The following is a 16,897-nucleotide window of genomic DNA, read 5'->3' as shown; positions in this document are numbered from 1 at the left end:
CAAATATATATTCTTAAGGACATCAAGACTTAAAATAAAACTCCAGAAAGGTGTAAAATATGTAACCTTTAATGAATCGAGACAGAGCAACCTTTTAATACCTACTGAGGTCAGGTCTGCAGAGGAATTTATGAAATCTGATTCTGAACCAATCAAGCAGAAGATTTAACGTAATGCAACAAGTATAGTATATACACTAAACCAATATGAAAAAGAACTGTGTGGAGCCCTATAAAATTAAACAAGATGGGACACAAATTATAGTCTAGAATCAAAATGAGCTTTATATTCATCTGTGTACTGTACAGGATGAATTTCCCTCTCTAAAACATCCTGATTTCTTGCTGTTTTGTGAATCAGGTGACTCTGCATCCACTGTTCATGTGAAGTGTTTCTCATGCAGACAATTCAATTACACTGCAATTCAACCTTCCAGAGCACACAACACTTATGGGTATGTATGCACATGGATCCTTCATCCCAAACACAATTACTTGTAGGCTCTATGAGGCTGTGAGGGCTGAATTGTGGACTAAATTGAACCATTATTCACTAATAAACTTCACCTCCACTAAAGCTTGTGTCTAGTCCGCATTCACGTCCAGATTCAAAACTTGTGTAATCAACAATGCTGTCGTACTTGTAACTTTTTTGAATCTGGATATGAAAGCAGCAAAGACATCAGGTTCAGCAGAGGGGAAATGTCACAAATTATTAAAGCAGAGTTTAGTTGTTTATGGTTGTCAACCTATGTCATAACTTGCTGCATATATTAACTGATATGCGATCACATGTGTGCATAAATCAGCTACTTTACAGCTATGAATATGGCTCAATCAATAAGAATTTAAAGCTGCAACGATCCGGTTTAGAGTCTGTTTTCAGACTTTGTTTCTAAATTAGGTGTATTATAATGTGAAACTTAATTCGCTAACATTCACTTTTTGTTTTACATCCATCAAGTTCCAAATAAAAAGATAAATGAGATGAAGATTAGTTCATCAGTCCTATTCAAAAATTTGAGGTCAGTAAGATTTTTAATGTTTTTGAAAGAAGTCTCATGTTCGCCAAGGCTGCATTTATTTACTAAAAATACAGTAAAAATAAGATTATTGTGAAATATTGTTACAATTAAAAAAATTAAATTGAATATATTTGAAAAAGATTATTCCTGTGATGGAAAAGCTGAATTTTGAGCAGCCATTAAATTTTTTCAAGATTCTTTGATGAATAGAAAATTCTAAAGAATAGTATTTATTTCAGTCATTTTTGATCAATTTAGTTCACCCTTGCTAAATAAAAGTATACATTTCTTTGAAAAACAAATCTTACTGACCCCAAACCTTTGAACGATATAGTGTACATTGCATAAGTAAAGTATTTAATTCACTGGATTATCCACAAATAGGCATTACCACATGGTTCTTTAAGATTTTCTTCATACTACGATAACATAAAATCTTACAATAGAAGTATGCATTAACTTGAGATTGCCCATCCCTAGTAAAAAAGGAAGGAGCCAGATGAAGGACTAAAGCTGTGCATGACTAAGCTGAAGCTGTCTTACCGTGGCCTCATTGCAGATGGTGCACTTCACCACGTGCTGATGGAGCTTGCCATCCAGAGTTATAAGTGACTGGCACACTCGACAGTTAATGACAGGAACTCCTCCTGCATCTGGACTGGCGATGGCTGTGTAGGGCGGAGGTAATTCAGCTGCAGAGGGACAGAAACCAGCATGCAGTCTGTCAGTGTTGCATGACCATGCATGTTGATGATACTAGACTCTTAAAAATAAAGGTTCCAAAAGGGGGTTTTCACAGCGATGCCACAGAAGAAAAATTTTTCATTCTCCAAAGAACCTTTCAGTGAACAGTTCTCAAAAGAACCATTTTTTTTTAGTGTGAAGAACATTTTAATTAACCTTTTCCACTATAAAGAACCTTTTGTGCAATGGAAAGGTTCCATGGATGTTTCTTCGATATCAATAAAGAACCTTTATTTTTAAGAGAGTATTATGTTAAATCAGTTCACTGCATAAACCCACACTCTGTATCATTATGATTTTTAGCCAGCATAACTGACCCTACCAACCTCTGACAGTGTTAAACTGTACAGACTTATAAGCTAACTTGAGTAGTGCAAAATATTGCAAAAATACTGTAGTACCAGTTTGGGTAAGTTAATAATGTACAGTCAGCCAGTCATTATTGCAAAATAAACCCAGACAGGGTGATCAGGGTTTGCATCACCCTTAAGAGGTTTATTTTGCAATAATGACCAGCTCAGTTCCATTACTCCATGTATTATTCCACATTATTACAGGGCTATTTTATCAAATATATAAATAAATGGGCATGAAGTATTGATTTGAATTCAAATTATTTCATTACGTGAGCAGAAAGAGACCACAGAACAATTATAGACATGAAACCAGCACCGCTATGCACTAATTTGTTTTCCTGAAATAAAGGTCAGCAATTAAGTGGTCATTATACAAAAATATTTGACTTTGATTGACCAATCAGAATGAAGTATTCTAGAGAGCCATGTAATAAGCAATGATAATCATTTTCCTGAATCATAAACCTCAGAAATTAATCAAACACTGCGACTGCGTCCAGACAGGCCTTCTTGTCTTTAGAGCTAGAATCCACTAAAATATGTAGTATGTCTCACTTTGAGTCCCATTCAACGGACCCAAAAATGTGTGTTTAGAAATAAATTCATTGTGTTTAGAAATAAGTGCATCCTACACATACTTTCAATTACTCTCTCACATCCATTTCACAGTAGCTGGGCCATCAGCCAAACCATGCCCTCAGTCTCCCCTTGTCTTCAGTATTAGTGAAATCCAGGCCCACCCACTGCTTATTCTCAGTGAAATTAAGTTCCTCCTGCTGTCTGTCACTTCTCATTTTTGAAATCATGCTGGCCAACAACACAGTCATATTGCAGCCATATTGAACATGTGACACCACGGCAAAAACAACTGACAGCAGCTCTGGCCTCATGACCTCCCTCAGCTGTCGGGGATCATCCATCTGCAAGAACACACATACTTGGTCCGAGAACTGAGATATTTTATCATACGTAAGTTCAAATGTTGTCCTAATAAAAAAAAATACAAATTAAAAAAATGTCCCTTTATTAATCCATTGAGGATTAATAAAATCACATTGTTTTGATACTAATACTCGGTTAGCGAACAAGCTCTAAAATATACAGTATATAATAATGGAAAACTTTTTTGCATTTTACTCCAAATATTATTATATAATATCCAAATATTATTATATAATAATGTTTCAAATATCATTAAAATAAAGTAATTGAGTAGAAGATTGCAACTTTGTAAATTGTTGCTAGGATTTTGTAATGTTTTTGAAAGATGTTTTGTCTTGTGCTGCATCTGTTTGATCAAAAATATAGTAAAGCAGTAATATTATGAAATATTATTACAATTTCAAACAATTGTTTTCTATTTTAATTTATTTTAAAATGTTATTTATTCCTGTGATGCAATGCTGAATTTTGTCTCCACATGATCCTTCAGAAATCATTATAATATGCTGATTTGCTGCTCAAGAAACATTTATTATTATTATCAATGTTGAAAACAGTAGTGCTGCTTAATATTCTTTGATGAGTAGAGTGTTCAAAAGAACAGCATTTATTTAAAATAGAAATCTTTTGCAACATTATAAATGTCTTAACTGTCACTTTTGAGCAATGTAATGCATCATTGCTGAATAACGGTATTTCTTTCAAAACAAAAAATCTCACTGTCCTCAAACTAGTTTTGAATGGCAGTGTATCTTAAAGGGGACATCGGATGCCCATTGTTGTCGCTACAGCTGCTCGAGCGCGGAGAAAATGGTGGACAGCATACAACTGGCTGAGGGCAGAAATATGCTAATACGGGACAGTCCGTCAGCGGTCGTGGGAGGGGCTTGAGCAATATGACGTCATATTGCGCAGAAAATCAAAACAGCTTGATTATTTAGACTGTTTAGGTTTTTTGGGGACAAAAAAAATGGTGGATGGATTTTTATCATTGTAGGGTGGTTGTGTCCACACACTGCTAGGACACATTTATATGCAAATACCATGTAAAAGTGAATTTTGCATCCGATGTCCCCTTTAATTGATTTTTGATGTGATACAATAATCGAAAAACACTCTAAAGCTAAAAGCAGATAAACTGCGCACATCCGCATCTCATTTTAACAGCAAACCATCCTGTTAAATAAAAAAAAGTATGGTAGAAGTTATTTCAACCTATGGGCCTGTTCTACCTGCAAGCCATTGATGGTGACATCAAGAACTTCAGCTGTCAGACAGTCCTATGATGAGTATGTATTCCTTCCTGAAGTATAGTTTTAATGTTGTCATGAAATTTCTCTCCAGCAATTTTTAGGTGCCATTCTCGGACTTAAAGCTTATGTTATCACTCTTTCTTGTTTAGGAGGTTTGTTTCTTTGTTTCCATGTTCTTTAATGGGCTTTCTGCAGAATAGACAAGGAGAGACAAGGATCAGAACATGACGCAAACTGAACCTGTTTGAACCTACGTCCCCATGAGCACAAAAGCAGCTGTATCATGAACAAGTGCATCATCTACCGTGCCACTTTGATTTTTTTAAAGGTGAAGTGTGTAATTTGTGCACCACTAGCAACACCAAACCAAACATCAAAAATGATCCAATAAACAGTCCACCCCAAACTCGCTCCATTGGTTCAGTGTTGCTGTGTCAGGCTGGTCAGGATCAAACAAACAATGCAATGTCATGAGACACAGTGTTTAGAGTACTGCTCAAAACATGATTAGCCTTTAAGACTAAAAAAAAATCAGTTCTCTGCATTGTTTTCAATAGGCTATAAAAATGAGTCTTTATAAATAAAGTTGCTGCTGTCTCACATCATGTGGGATGCATTCTTGCAGTCATGTACATTGTAGTAGGGGCTCATGCTGACAGTTTATAAGCAGATATCCTTATGCCTCACACACTAATATAGCATATATTATAGCGTCTCTCCAGGGGCAGATGAAAAGCACAGGTCTCGTTTCTCTGTCACCATCCCACACTGTTTGTAAGACGAGAGGCCTTTTCCCAAGCCTGAAGCCTGCAGACAGCTGTTGTTGCAACTCCTTCTCTGTCCGTCTTTCTATCATGTTTAATATCAGAGAGAGGTTGTGCACCCTATGTGTAGCAGAGATTAGCATGCCCTGACATGAATATGAATAGTGAATAGTGAATATGAGAGTGTACAAAAGTCAGTAAACGTGTTCTAGTTTATTCCCTTTATCCATAATCATTCCGTAGCTGTATTAATAATGTGCAAAACTGCATTATTTTGCACTGATATTACAATTTTGGCCGATACTGATTTATGGATGTAAGCACTATTCTGTATCACAACACTACAATGTACAGTACAGTATGAAAAATAGATTTTCAGGATCATGTGCACTGTTGTGAAAGAAAGGTGTGCACTCGAAATGAGAGCATCATTGCAAAACTTGCAGCACAATAATACCTATATCTCAATAATCTTTGCAAGCCAAAATTGTAATTGACAACAAAATTTGATTAATCGCCCAAGCTTAAGGCAAAGTTGAACCAGTCCTCCTGCCCATCCCTAGCCTACAGCTACACCTTCATGAGTTTCAGTCAACTAATATTTGTTTATCTTGAGATCCTTGCAGAAATTATGTGACATCACCAGTGCAGAGTGCAATAGTCAGTCTGGTTTTCGCCTTGGAGGACTGATCACTATCACTAAAATAAAACCCATTCAGAGAATGTCATGCAGACAAGGTCAAAGCTCTTTCGTATCCTTTGTTCTACTCAGTCTAACAGCACAGAGCATTGTTAAAGAGCTCGCAGACTGTTACTTTCACAGTTCTACACTTATAAGGTTTGACGCACACAGGTGTTTCCAATACATCTCGCTTTGGCTTCCAAATGCAACTGCAGAATAAACATCAGTCTCAGCACACTAAGCAATGTTGTACACAGACTCCAGTCCAGCTCAGCAGTTCCCCCTGCACCCCCCAACAGGACAAGCTAATCCCTCTCATAGACTCAGTGAGTGAACGCTCGTGGTCAAAAACACGTAATCCAGGGGTTTGAAACACTAGGTCTGATAATGCTAGAGTACATTAGCACACATAGTTTATGCCGTCCACATCACCTGATCATGGTACAGTGAAAAAGCCATTATGAATAATAAGATGAAGTGTAAGCGGATCATTACAGTAAAAATGTAAATCTTTTTCTGCTAATCAGGAAGTGCAATATGGCTAGATTTACAAAAGAGCAAATATGGGCTGACAGACTGTTTAGAAAGACAATTGGTCATTTTGAGATTACAGGCTATAAGTCTCAGAAGCAAGTCCTTCCTTTGTTTTCAAATATTTCAAATATGTATTGCATGTTTAAAAAAAAGCTTGTTTAATTTACATCTCAGAATTGCTATAAGTAAATAGTACTAGCTTATATCACATAGGCTATATGTCAGTATTATATTAGCTCTTTTCTTCTAGTTATCTGTATTAGCCAATGAAAAACCCTATTAATTAACTATATCTGTTTAGTGGGTCCATGTGGAAATCTGATGCCCACATTTCCTTGTGAATTTGCATAAAACAGTCTTTGGGGCTCTTATTAATCAATTTATTTGAAAATCTTCAGTTCACAAGGCCCTCATTTCTTCAGTTCACCTCACAAACTGGTTTTATTATTAAATATGTCAAGAAATGTTTATAGTATGTAAAATATACGATCAAATGTGCTTCGCTTCCTATTCAGACTTGTAAAAGGTGGAACTGTCTGTTCAATTTTTGCCATCCTCACTTGGATTTGATGTCTCATTACAGCCTGGCAATCAAATACACAACCAATTATTCATGATTAGAGGAAATTAAAGTAAAAGTCTAGAAATCAATCACCATATTGATTGACCACTATTCTGCCTGCATGCCTATGGTGGCTCTGCTAACAATCCCTGAGAAAAGCATCATGGTAACATTTTAATTTTAAGGTGTCCTCATTACAGTGTAATTACACAAATAAGTACTGAGTAACATTAATTAACAACATGCACTTACTATAGGGTTAGGATTAGTTGCTTATAATGATTCATAATTTACTGTTGCTTCTATAGTAAGTAGCTACATGTAACAATGACACTAAAATAAAGTGTCATCAGCATTACTGTAGCAAAGTAAGAATTTATCTAAAAACATCCCTTCAAAAACAAAAACTGCAGTGCACACTCTTCACAGTTTTTCTGCTCACCAAATCGTTAATGAATTGTCATCTTTCCTTGTGCCTCCTTTATGTTGTTTACTATTAGCAGTGCGTCTTATGTAGAAGTAAACAAGTGTTTTGATGACTTCTAATGTTTAATATGCTTATAGAATCTGTATAATGTGGTCTGGGCCTATATGATGATGGGGATTGGTCCAGATCTCTATGAATGAAAGCAAAACAACATCTCTAGCAAGCGAGATGTCAACTCCCTCATATTAAATGCAGCGACCTCGAAATATCCATACAATATCCGGCTGAACCGGTGTCAGTCGACCGATAAAGCAGACTGTTTAGCTACTAACTATAGCTTAAAATTCGACACAATGTGTCCTTGTCCAGGAACGCAACATTTTGTACCCATCACATGAGGCTGCGATGGCAATATCAGGCAGATCGAGGCCAGTTCTTCAGGCACGACCATCTGAGCTGTTATTCCTTGTCGTCTACAGACAATGTCTCATATTAAATGGGCTGTAGGCTGCTACAGATCCCCGCTCACTACTATACGCCCTAAATGATTCAGCACTCCTACGTCAATCACTATCCACATTTACCTCTCGGGCTCGAGTCCTGCAGATACTGTGAAGCGGTGGGCGTGACATTCCCCGAGTTCGGTGCTGACAACAGCGGGGATCGTTCATCCATACCATCGGAAGCCATTGTATCAGTAGATCAGCACGGAAAAGCAGCGGCAGCGGCGAATGGTGGTGGGCTCCGTCCGCTGCTCTGGAGAGGGGCACTGAGACTCGGAGCTCAAGGCAGGGCAGTGGAGAGGCGGAGTCAAAGACGTAAGCGGGAGGACGAGGAATCACTGCTGGACCGGACGGGACCTCCCTCCCTCCCTCCCTTCTGCAGCCACTGTCAATGTTGCCCTCTAGTCTTTCCCCGAGTCTATTTATTTGACCTTGTAAAGATGCATTTGGTCATCATAGGAGAATATGTTCATTTTCTGTCCTGAAGCCCACTCCCTCATACTGTAGGGCATACTGGACGAGAGTTTCAGAAGGAACATTATTTACAGCCATGCAAGGAGTGTTCATGTTCAGAATTTACAGAGCTGGGGCCAGTTGTATAAACATAGCCACTATGTTAAGACTGTGTCTTAGCAGTTTGACCAAGTAGTGGTTAACCAAGTTCAGGTTCAGGTCACTTTTTTTGTACCCTTAGGTAAATTAGGTTGCAGTGAACAAGTTCAGGCCTTCTACACACAACACAAACAATAGACAGTAGCCTAATACAATAAAAGACATTCACTACAAAAAAAAAAAAGAAAAAATCTAATTTGGTCTAATTTGATTTTAGAATAAAAATAGACCAATCTACCTTTTTATGTAACTGACTTTACAAAGTTATGACCAGTCTTAAAGGTGAAAAAAATAACAAAAATAAATTACTAATTTTTAAGAACTAAACTGAGTATAAATTTAGTTTATACTAAACTGGTATAAACTTTATACCAAAAAAAAAAAAAAAAAAACACTAAATGGGATCAGAACATAATACTACAAAACATCAAATTTGATTAATATTAGCTTATAAATTTAATTAATTAAAATAAAATGATAATATACTGTAATTCATCACAACTCACTTTTAGCTTCGTCATTTTCTATTTTCAATATGTAATTTTTAGCATTCTTTTTAAAATCTTGTAAAGGTATGAAAACGTGTTATGTGCCCATGTAGGCTGTGTTTTCCACACATCAGGGGTCTTCAAGTCTTCAATACACACACACACACACACACACACACACACACACACATGTCCTATGGTAATGTTTACATATCATATAAGTGCATTTACATACGTTGTTAAAGTTTTGTTAATTTGCAAAGCAATTATTGTCTGATGGCTTATAAATAATTAATATTCATGAGCTTAAGCCTTCGCTGTATTTTGTGTCCAGTCTAACGACGTACTGCGCATGTCAGTGCAAAAGATACACGACAACTGCATGACCACCGCGCTTACATTGATTCATTGAGGTAAGAACAGCATCGTTTACAGAAATATTCATATGTGGTATGAGGCAAGCCCATTTTAATCTTAGGCATTGCATTTATCAAGAGGTTCCGAGCAAACTAGCCTGCTGCGTCTTTGCCTTAGCTTTGTTTTTAGCCAACCAGTCATTAGCGATGCTCGCGTACGAACTCATGTGTCCAGGCCTACCAATGGCCTTCTATCATTTTTTAGTATTTATTTATTTATTTTTACTTCGGACATTCTTCTGAAACATAAGCCCGATCGACGTCTGATCTGGGACTTGCTGACATCGTGTTTATTTTCTTCGTTATATTCTCTTATAGGCATGACCGTTTCAGCCATGTAACGTTATTGTATAAGATACAGTTATCCGTATAATGATATGAAGTGTTGCTAGGTTTCACATCTTGTTTTTTTTCATAAGGAATCTCATCTGAGATCGTTAAATGTCATGTACTATTGGGTTCTCAATTAAGATTCTGTTCTATTTATTTCTTTGTTAAATAATCTATTCCGTTTCTGTATTAAACATTTTATTCTGTTCGATTACTCGTTGAAGGTTATTTTTTATTCTTCTATCCGTTAAAGTATTCGATTCTCAATTGAATATCTTGTTGTATTTGATTCTCTGCTAAAGATTCTATTCTAATTGATTCTCTTTTAAATAATATGCTGTTCTTGTCGTGTCTCTATTAGATATTTTGTTCTGATTCTTTATTCAGGATTCTGTTATATTCGATTCTTTCTTAAAGATTCCATTCTATTCGATTCTCTGTTGAAGAATCTTGTTGTGTTTGATTCTCTGCTGAAGATTCTATTCGAATTGATTCTCTATGAAAGATTCTGTTTTATTCGTTTCTCTATTAGATATTCTGTTCGGATTCTCTATTCAAGATTCCATTCTGTTCGTTTCTTTATTAAATATTCTGGTCTACTTGGTTCTCAATTAAAGATTCTGTTCTATTTATTTCTCTGTTAAAGATTCTATTATGGTTCACGACTGAGTGAAAGTTCTACTATATTCTATTCACTTCTTTGTAAAAGTTTCTGTTGTATTTGATTCTCAAAGAGGTTCTATTCTATTTAATTCTTATTAAAGGTTCCGTTCTGTTTGTTTCTAAAGATTCTGATTCTTTATTTACGGTTTCATTATATTACATGCTCTGTTAAAGATTATATTTTATATATTTTTTTATTAAATATTCTGTTCTAAATAGTTTGGGTGATATTGGATATGCAGAGTATTTTTCTAGGCATTCTGATTTTAACCCTGGTTTTATCATATATATAATATGCATTTTTCACCCATGTTAAAACTTTGCTCTTATCACCAGGTGTAAAAAATGGGGAAGGCTCTTTCCCACCTGCCGAAGCATACCTGTCATGATGAGTGTAAGGACAGCCTGACTTCATCGCCCGGATACAGCGCCATGCAGACTGATGACAGTAAGAATGGGGGAGACGTGTCTCAGTTCCCTTACGTGGAGTTCACTGGCCGAGACAGCGTCACCTGCCCCACATGCCAAGGCACTGGAAGGATCCCGCGAGGTACATTTTTAAACTCGGTTTAGAACACTTCGTCTAGAGAGTTCCTGTTAATTGAAATGTTTAAAAGTAACCCAATCTGAAATGTCATCTCTCACTAAAAAAATGTACACCATGTGACACACTGTGACATGTGTATGCAGGTCAAGAAAATCAGCTGGTGGCCCTGATCCCATACAGCGACCAGAGGCTGAGACCCAGGAGAACGTAAGAAACCGTGAAAGATTTTTATCCTGATGCATTTTGTTAAACCAGTTACTTAGTGCTCCAGTCTCAATCCTTTCGTGAAGCTATTAAAGATCTTGCGTTTGTTTTATGTTATAGAATACTGATTGAACTCTCTGACTAAATCTATGTTATGTATGTCTCACAGCAAGCTGTATGTGACTGCTTCAGTCATTGTGTGCCTGCTGCTCTCCAGCCTGGCTGTGTTCTTCCTTTTCCCACGTTCCATTGATGTCAACTATGTGGGAGTGAAGTCTGTCTACGTGTCCTATGACCAGAGCAAACGCATTGTGTATCTCAATGTCACTGTAAGTTCCTGCAGAGCAATTATCACTGAACTCACCTGACAAAAGTGATGCTTTTAAAAGTGTTTGACATTGTATCTGGTTCAGGAGGAAAATTGAGAGATCCCAAAAAAGACAATTTGGTTGTCATTTGGCTGGAATGAATTTCAATTTAATGGAATTGTAAAACACTGAGAGTCATACATTTGCAAATTTGTAAAATGGTTACAGAGGAAAAACTGGGCATCATACACTAAAAAAACAAGTGAGGATCACACACTAACAGACTTTCAGGTTGTACCAAACACAAGACGCTCATGCAAAAACATGAAACCTGTGCCTCCGATGAAACCAGACGCATGACAAACAATATGTGTATTAAAATTGGCTCAAAATATTGAACATGTCTGATATACTCCTGACTGGATGGAATCACAGTCTGAAGCTAAAAAAATTTTTTTTAATGTCAAAAACTAATGGAAATCTATTGAGATTTTTGTCGACGAATAAAAACAAGAAGAAAATGGGACGATTTGGGAAGACATCTGGTCATCTATTTGATTCTCTATTAAATACTCTGGCCTATTCGGTTCTCAATTAAAGATTCCGTTAAAGACCAATTTTATTCTATTCACTTATCTGTAAAGGGGTTTTGTTGTATTTGATTCTCTACTAAAGTTTCCGTTTGGTTTGTTTCTAAAGATTCTGATTTCTCTATTCAGGATTTTGTTATATTGCATTTTCTGTAAAAGATTTGATTTTTTATTAAAGATTCTGTTCTATTATTTATTAAATATTCTGTTCTAAATAGTTTTGGTGGTATTGGATATGTGCCTCCTATGAATCCAGATGTGTGACAAATGAAATCAATATGTGTTCTAAAATTGGTTTTAAATATCAAACTTTTGATATCTTCTGAATGAATGGATTCATAGCCTGAAGCTATAAAATCAGAGTCTGTGCCCATCATACACTATACAGTTTTCTAAGAAATCTGCCAGCTCTGACTGCCCAAAAATCTGCAGACTGGTTCTGACTTTGGGCAGCAAGCATTGACTCCATACTGTAAACGGGGGCAAAAGTCCTGGAGTGTATTCCAGCCTTTATTGACCTTTAACCCTTGAAGTTGTACTTTAGCTTTGTTAATTCAGCCTGTTTATTTGTCTTTCTTTCTTTTAAAGAACTCATTGAATATTACTAACAACAACTATTACTCGGTGGACGTGGCCAACATCACAGCCCAGGTGCAGTTTTCCAAGACTGTGATTGGAAAAACCCGCATTAGCAACATAACCACTATTGGCCCTCTGGATATGAAGCAGGTAGAGCTTTATTTGCACTAGCGGTTAAAAATAGGCATGTTTTTTTAGCATATATAAACAAAGTATTTTGTAATACTTCCGTTTTGGTTTTTTTTGCCAGATTGACTACATGGTGCCCACCACTATTGCAGATGAAATGAGCTATATGTAGTAAGTTTACACACTTTTCATACATGAAAGCGTAAGGCGTAATAAATATATATATTTTTTTCCTGGCAGACCTTTTCAACTTCCTCTGTTTTCCAGTGACTACTGTACCCTGCAGAGCATCAAGGTGCACAACATTGTGGTTATGATGCAGTAAGTATTGTGCAAAACATGTGTACTTTACTTGAAGTATTTGGGCATTAACAAGGGGATTGATTTTTAACAATAACTTGTAAACATTTCAAGACAGAACTACTTCGAGTTACAAGGTTGTTAATCAGTGGTACATGCTTTTGTTGAAGCCATCAGCCCACATTAATTTAACTTAGTTTTTAAATAATTGTGTTTAACAGCAAAATTCCAAGTGGAAAACTATATTATCCATGATTCAGCAGAATCTCCACATTAGAGAATCACATCAAAAGAACTCTTTCACTTTAGATAGAGTTGCTCTCAAACGACATAGATATTTGTATATGTGACCCTGGACCACAAAACCAGTCTTAAGTCACTGGGGTATATTTGTAGCAATAGCCAAAAATACATTGTATGGGTCAAAATTATTGATTTTTATTTGATGTCAAAAATCATTAGGATATTAAGTATAAATCTCAATTTCGAAAAATTGACCCTTATGACTAGTTTTGTGGTCCAGGGTCACATATATAAGCATATTAAACATTTTTGAACATTCACTGAACATTTTTAAAACAATAGTTTTATCCAGTAAATCAATAGTTTTAACTTTAGTATTTAGCTGCCATTTTCATTTGATTGTTAGTCTCTTCATGAGATTGTAGTTCTCTCCCTCATTATAGCCGTCAAGTATACAGTCTTGTCTTTTTGTTTGATTTTCAAATACTTTTTAGCTTCAGTTTGTAACAATGTGATTCACCTTGTAGCTGGTTGGTTTGGTTCATGGTTTATAACTCTTTAACATAAACTTTTTAAAAATCCCTGTGGAGAAAAAAGAATGGGAAAAATACTTCCAGAACCAAGGCCACTGAAAAAGTGGACAGACACTGTTGAAATCCAATGTTTTTTACTGATATAAATTCATTGACATCAGTAATGCAGACAAATGAAAAGTCATGATCAATTGCAGTATCTCTTGTTGACAAGGTTTATTAGGGATAGTTCACCCAAAATTGTTCCTTTCTCTTTGGAGTGTTACAAGCTCTTGGTGCATAAAGATCTGTAAAGTTGCAAAGACTAAAGTCTCAAATCCAAAGAGATATTCTTTATAAAAGTTAAGAGTCAACCACGCCTACCTAAAAGTACAGTATGTGGAAAATAATGTGTTTTTTGAACCTTAAACCGCATAAAAACATTTCATTACACCAAATACACAAATAATGTTCCTTTTAACAACATCATATGACCCCTTTAAATTAAATGGAATGGAAATATTTAACAATACATTTATAAATGTATAAATTATTATTATATAAGTAGATTTATAAAATAAATGAAATAAGCATATGTCTTAACACTATGGACACAAAACATGTTCAGCAATGGTGCTCACGCAGGAAAAGCAGGTTCGAGTAATTGTTGTGCAATCAGGTTAATGAGCTTGGTTTACTTGTTACTAACTTGGCTTGTTGCTTTGCAGGATAACTGTCACTACCGTGTACTTTGGCCATGCTGAGCAGGTGTCACAGGAGATGTACCAGTATGTGGATTGTGGAGAAAACACTACTGCTCTGCATGAGTACACTCTGAATACCCCTTTGGGAGGCTAGAGCTGAGCCTGATAGTGTAACACATCACCCTGTCCCTCACCGCTCCACTCCATGTGTCACTGTTTTGGCAAAACTGGTTGAGGGTTTACTGCACTTCTGCCAGTTAACCACTATATGTCAGGCTGTTTGCAATTCACGAATGATGCACTTTATTGTCCATGTTCTCCAAGCAATATGAACATTGCGAGGTCTCGTAATTCTCATTCCAGTTCACTTTGCCAAACTGAATTGTTCGCTGCACATTCCTTTTTGACAAAGTTCCCTTATTTTCAAGCACTACCTATTTAAATCCTCTCTAAAGTGATGTAATTATATATTTGATGACCAACTGTGCTTTGGGTTATTTTTATTTCTATATCTAACCTGATATTCATTACAGTTTCAGTGATGGGACCAGTCTTAACCCAAACATCCTAATAGGAGTTTATGGCAATGGAAATATTCTAGAAGAATGGGTTCCTGTTAATGCCTCGTTCCACAGATTTGGTTCAGACTCGGAGGTGGCATTACATGACGCTGCCTTCTGAGGGGGTGTATATTTAGAGACTACTAAGGGGATGTCAGTGTATATAGCGCACAAGTTGGTAAAAGTAAAATGCTTCAATCTATTTATTTTGTTTGGACTTTGATGCAACGTTTCTCATTGTTAATCTGTCAATCTCTCCATGAGAAATTGCCTCCAAATGCAAACTGATAACACGCTAATTACATGGAACAACAATCACTGTAATCTGAGAACATCCGCCTGCTTGAACAATGGAGGATAGTATGAGATGATCATTCCCTCAGATTCCCTAATGTTCACTAGATGTGATGTTTAGATCGAGAGAACTTTGATAACATTTTTAACATTTCTCAGAATGGAACGTTACATTTTAAACATTTTAATCATGTTGAAAAAAAGCGTCACAGATTATTTTTGCTTAAAGATGGCCTCTTTCCTCTGTAATAGAAGTGGCTGCTAACATGACGTGGCATTTATGCAGTTCATAACAGCCACTGGTGATGTACGTGTTTATATGTAACACTTGTGATTTTTGAGAAAAGTGGTTTGGACTGCTTTAGAGATACACTGAAATAACACGATGCTGACTGGTTTCCATTAAATAAACCTCTTTTGAGTCACTTGAGTCTATTTTTTTATTACAAAAAGAATTACAAATACAACAAATTTATTTTAGAAGGTGTAAAGGTATTTTCTTATTTTATTACAATATTGCCCTGATGAAACGTCATTGTATATTTAAGATACATTCATATTTTTATATGAAGGCACACAATACACACTTACTACATTCATTTTTTTTTATTAACTTGGACCATTTATTTTTGAACTAAGTCTGAGAAGACAAAGTAAACAATTTAACAGAGGAAATAACCTGAAACGTTAACTCTTTTTGAAAAACATGAAATGCGCTGCAAACCTTAACCTTGAGTCTCTTGCTTAAGCACTTCCCTTACCAAAAAGTAGTATACTTAAAATATATTTAGACTTTTTCTAAGTATAAGTCAAGTATACTTAAATGTCATTTTAAGTATATTTCTGAGAAGTACATAAAGCCCATTTCTGAGAAGTAGAAGTATACTTTCCTATTTTTTTTAGTTTAAAAGAAGTATACTAATAGCACACTTGAATAAACTTATTTTTCGTAAGGGTTGATTAAAAACACCTTTAAAAGTCAATTTCTAAACCTATTTAATGCTACCATTTTACAATATAAACGTGTATTATATATACGAGCAATATGACACGATGAAGTGGAGTGATACAAATGGAGAAACGGTTCCCATGTTCATATTGGGTGTATATCTAATGCTTGGAAAGACCTCTCAGCCAATCAGATTCGAGAACCAGAAAGAACTTGTATAAATAAATGAATAGCATGCACTTATTCTACACTTTATTTCTCTCTATAAAAGTATTTTAAGACTGGAAACCTGTATGTACTTGACAAGTAATGTTAGAGCAACATATGTAATGAAGTGCACAAATAACTCCACGTAATTAGGAGATTTTCATTTCCGATGCTTCACCATGACAACAATAAAGCAATCATGTACGATTGGCTATTGTAACCCACTGTCTAATTAGTGTTATTTCATAACCCCAACACTTACCGTAACCATTATTTAGAGCTTGTACAGTGACAAATTACTCAGTTGTCATGGAGACAGAACTGCCATTAAGAGGCGTGATTCTGTTCAGTTACTTGCTATAATTATGTCGCAGTCGCTCGTCTCTTTAAATAGAGGTTTTTCAAAACTGCAGAATTGTTAATAGGCACTGGTAAATTTTTACAGAGATTCACAAGTTTATCTTCATTCGC

At 35.9% G+C, this 16,897-nt stretch overlaps 2 protein-coding genes across 4 annotated transcripts in view; one reads left to right on the top strand and one right to left on the bottom strand.

Moving 5' to 3' along the window:
- LOC107696196 (type 2 phosphatidylinositol 4,5-bisphosphate 4-phosphatase-like) overlaps positions 1 to 8,147 on the bottom strand; it is a 20,388-nt gene extending 12,241 nt beyond the window's left edge. For both annotated transcript variants that reach the window (XM_016496432.1, XM_016496433.1), the window contains exons 1-2: positions 7,873 to 8,147; positions 1,568 to 1,716 (exon numbers count right to left, since the gene is read on the bottom strand). In XM_016496432.1, coding sequence (XP_016351918.1) covers positions 1,568 to 1,716; positions 7,873 to 7,978 — 255 coding nt within the window. In that variant the 5' untranslated portion in view covers positions 7,979 to 8,147. The remainder of the gene's footprint in view (positions 1 to 1,567; positions 1,717 to 7,872) is intronic.
- A 1,077-nt stretch (positions 8,148 to 9,224) lies between these two features.
- Positions 9,225 to 15,695, top strand: LOC107696205 (transmembrane protein 106B). Of its 2 annotated transcripts, XM_016496443.1 has the most exons (9): positions 9,225 to 9,304; positions 9,446 to 9,450; positions 10,634 to 10,850; positions 10,991 to 11,054; positions 11,221 to 11,380; positions 12,538 to 12,678; positions 12,779 to 12,828; positions 12,925 to 12,978; positions 14,441 to 15,695. In XM_016496443.1, exons 3-9 carry the CDS (start codon positions 10,646 to 10,648, stop codon positions 14,568 to 14,570), a joined length of 804 nt encoding a protein of 267 aa, XP_016351929.1. In that variant the 5' UTR covers positions 9,225 to 9,304; positions 9,446 to 9,450; positions 10,634 to 10,645; the 3' UTR covers positions 14,571 to 15,695. The 2 variants fall into 2 exon arrangements, with proteins under 2 accessions (XP_016351929.1, XP_016351928.1); XM_016496442.1 differs by lacking the exon at positions 9,446 to 9,450 and having other exon boundaries at positions 10,637 to 10,850.
- Positions 15,696 to 16,897: the final 1,202 nt, after the last annotated feature.

The sequence above is a fragment of the Sinocyclocheilus anshuiensis genome, unplaced genomic scaffold, assembly GCF_001515605.1.
Source record: "Sinocyclocheilus anshuiensis isolate Anshui unplaced genomic scaffold, SAMN03320099.WGS_v1.1 scaffold734, whole genome shotgun sequence".
NCBI classification, from domain to species: Eukaryota; Metazoa; Chordata; class Actinopteri; order Cypriniformes; family Cyprinidae; genus Sinocyclocheilus; species Sinocyclocheilus anshuiensis.
This window is presented reverse-complemented; position numbering and strand designations above follow the sequence as displayed.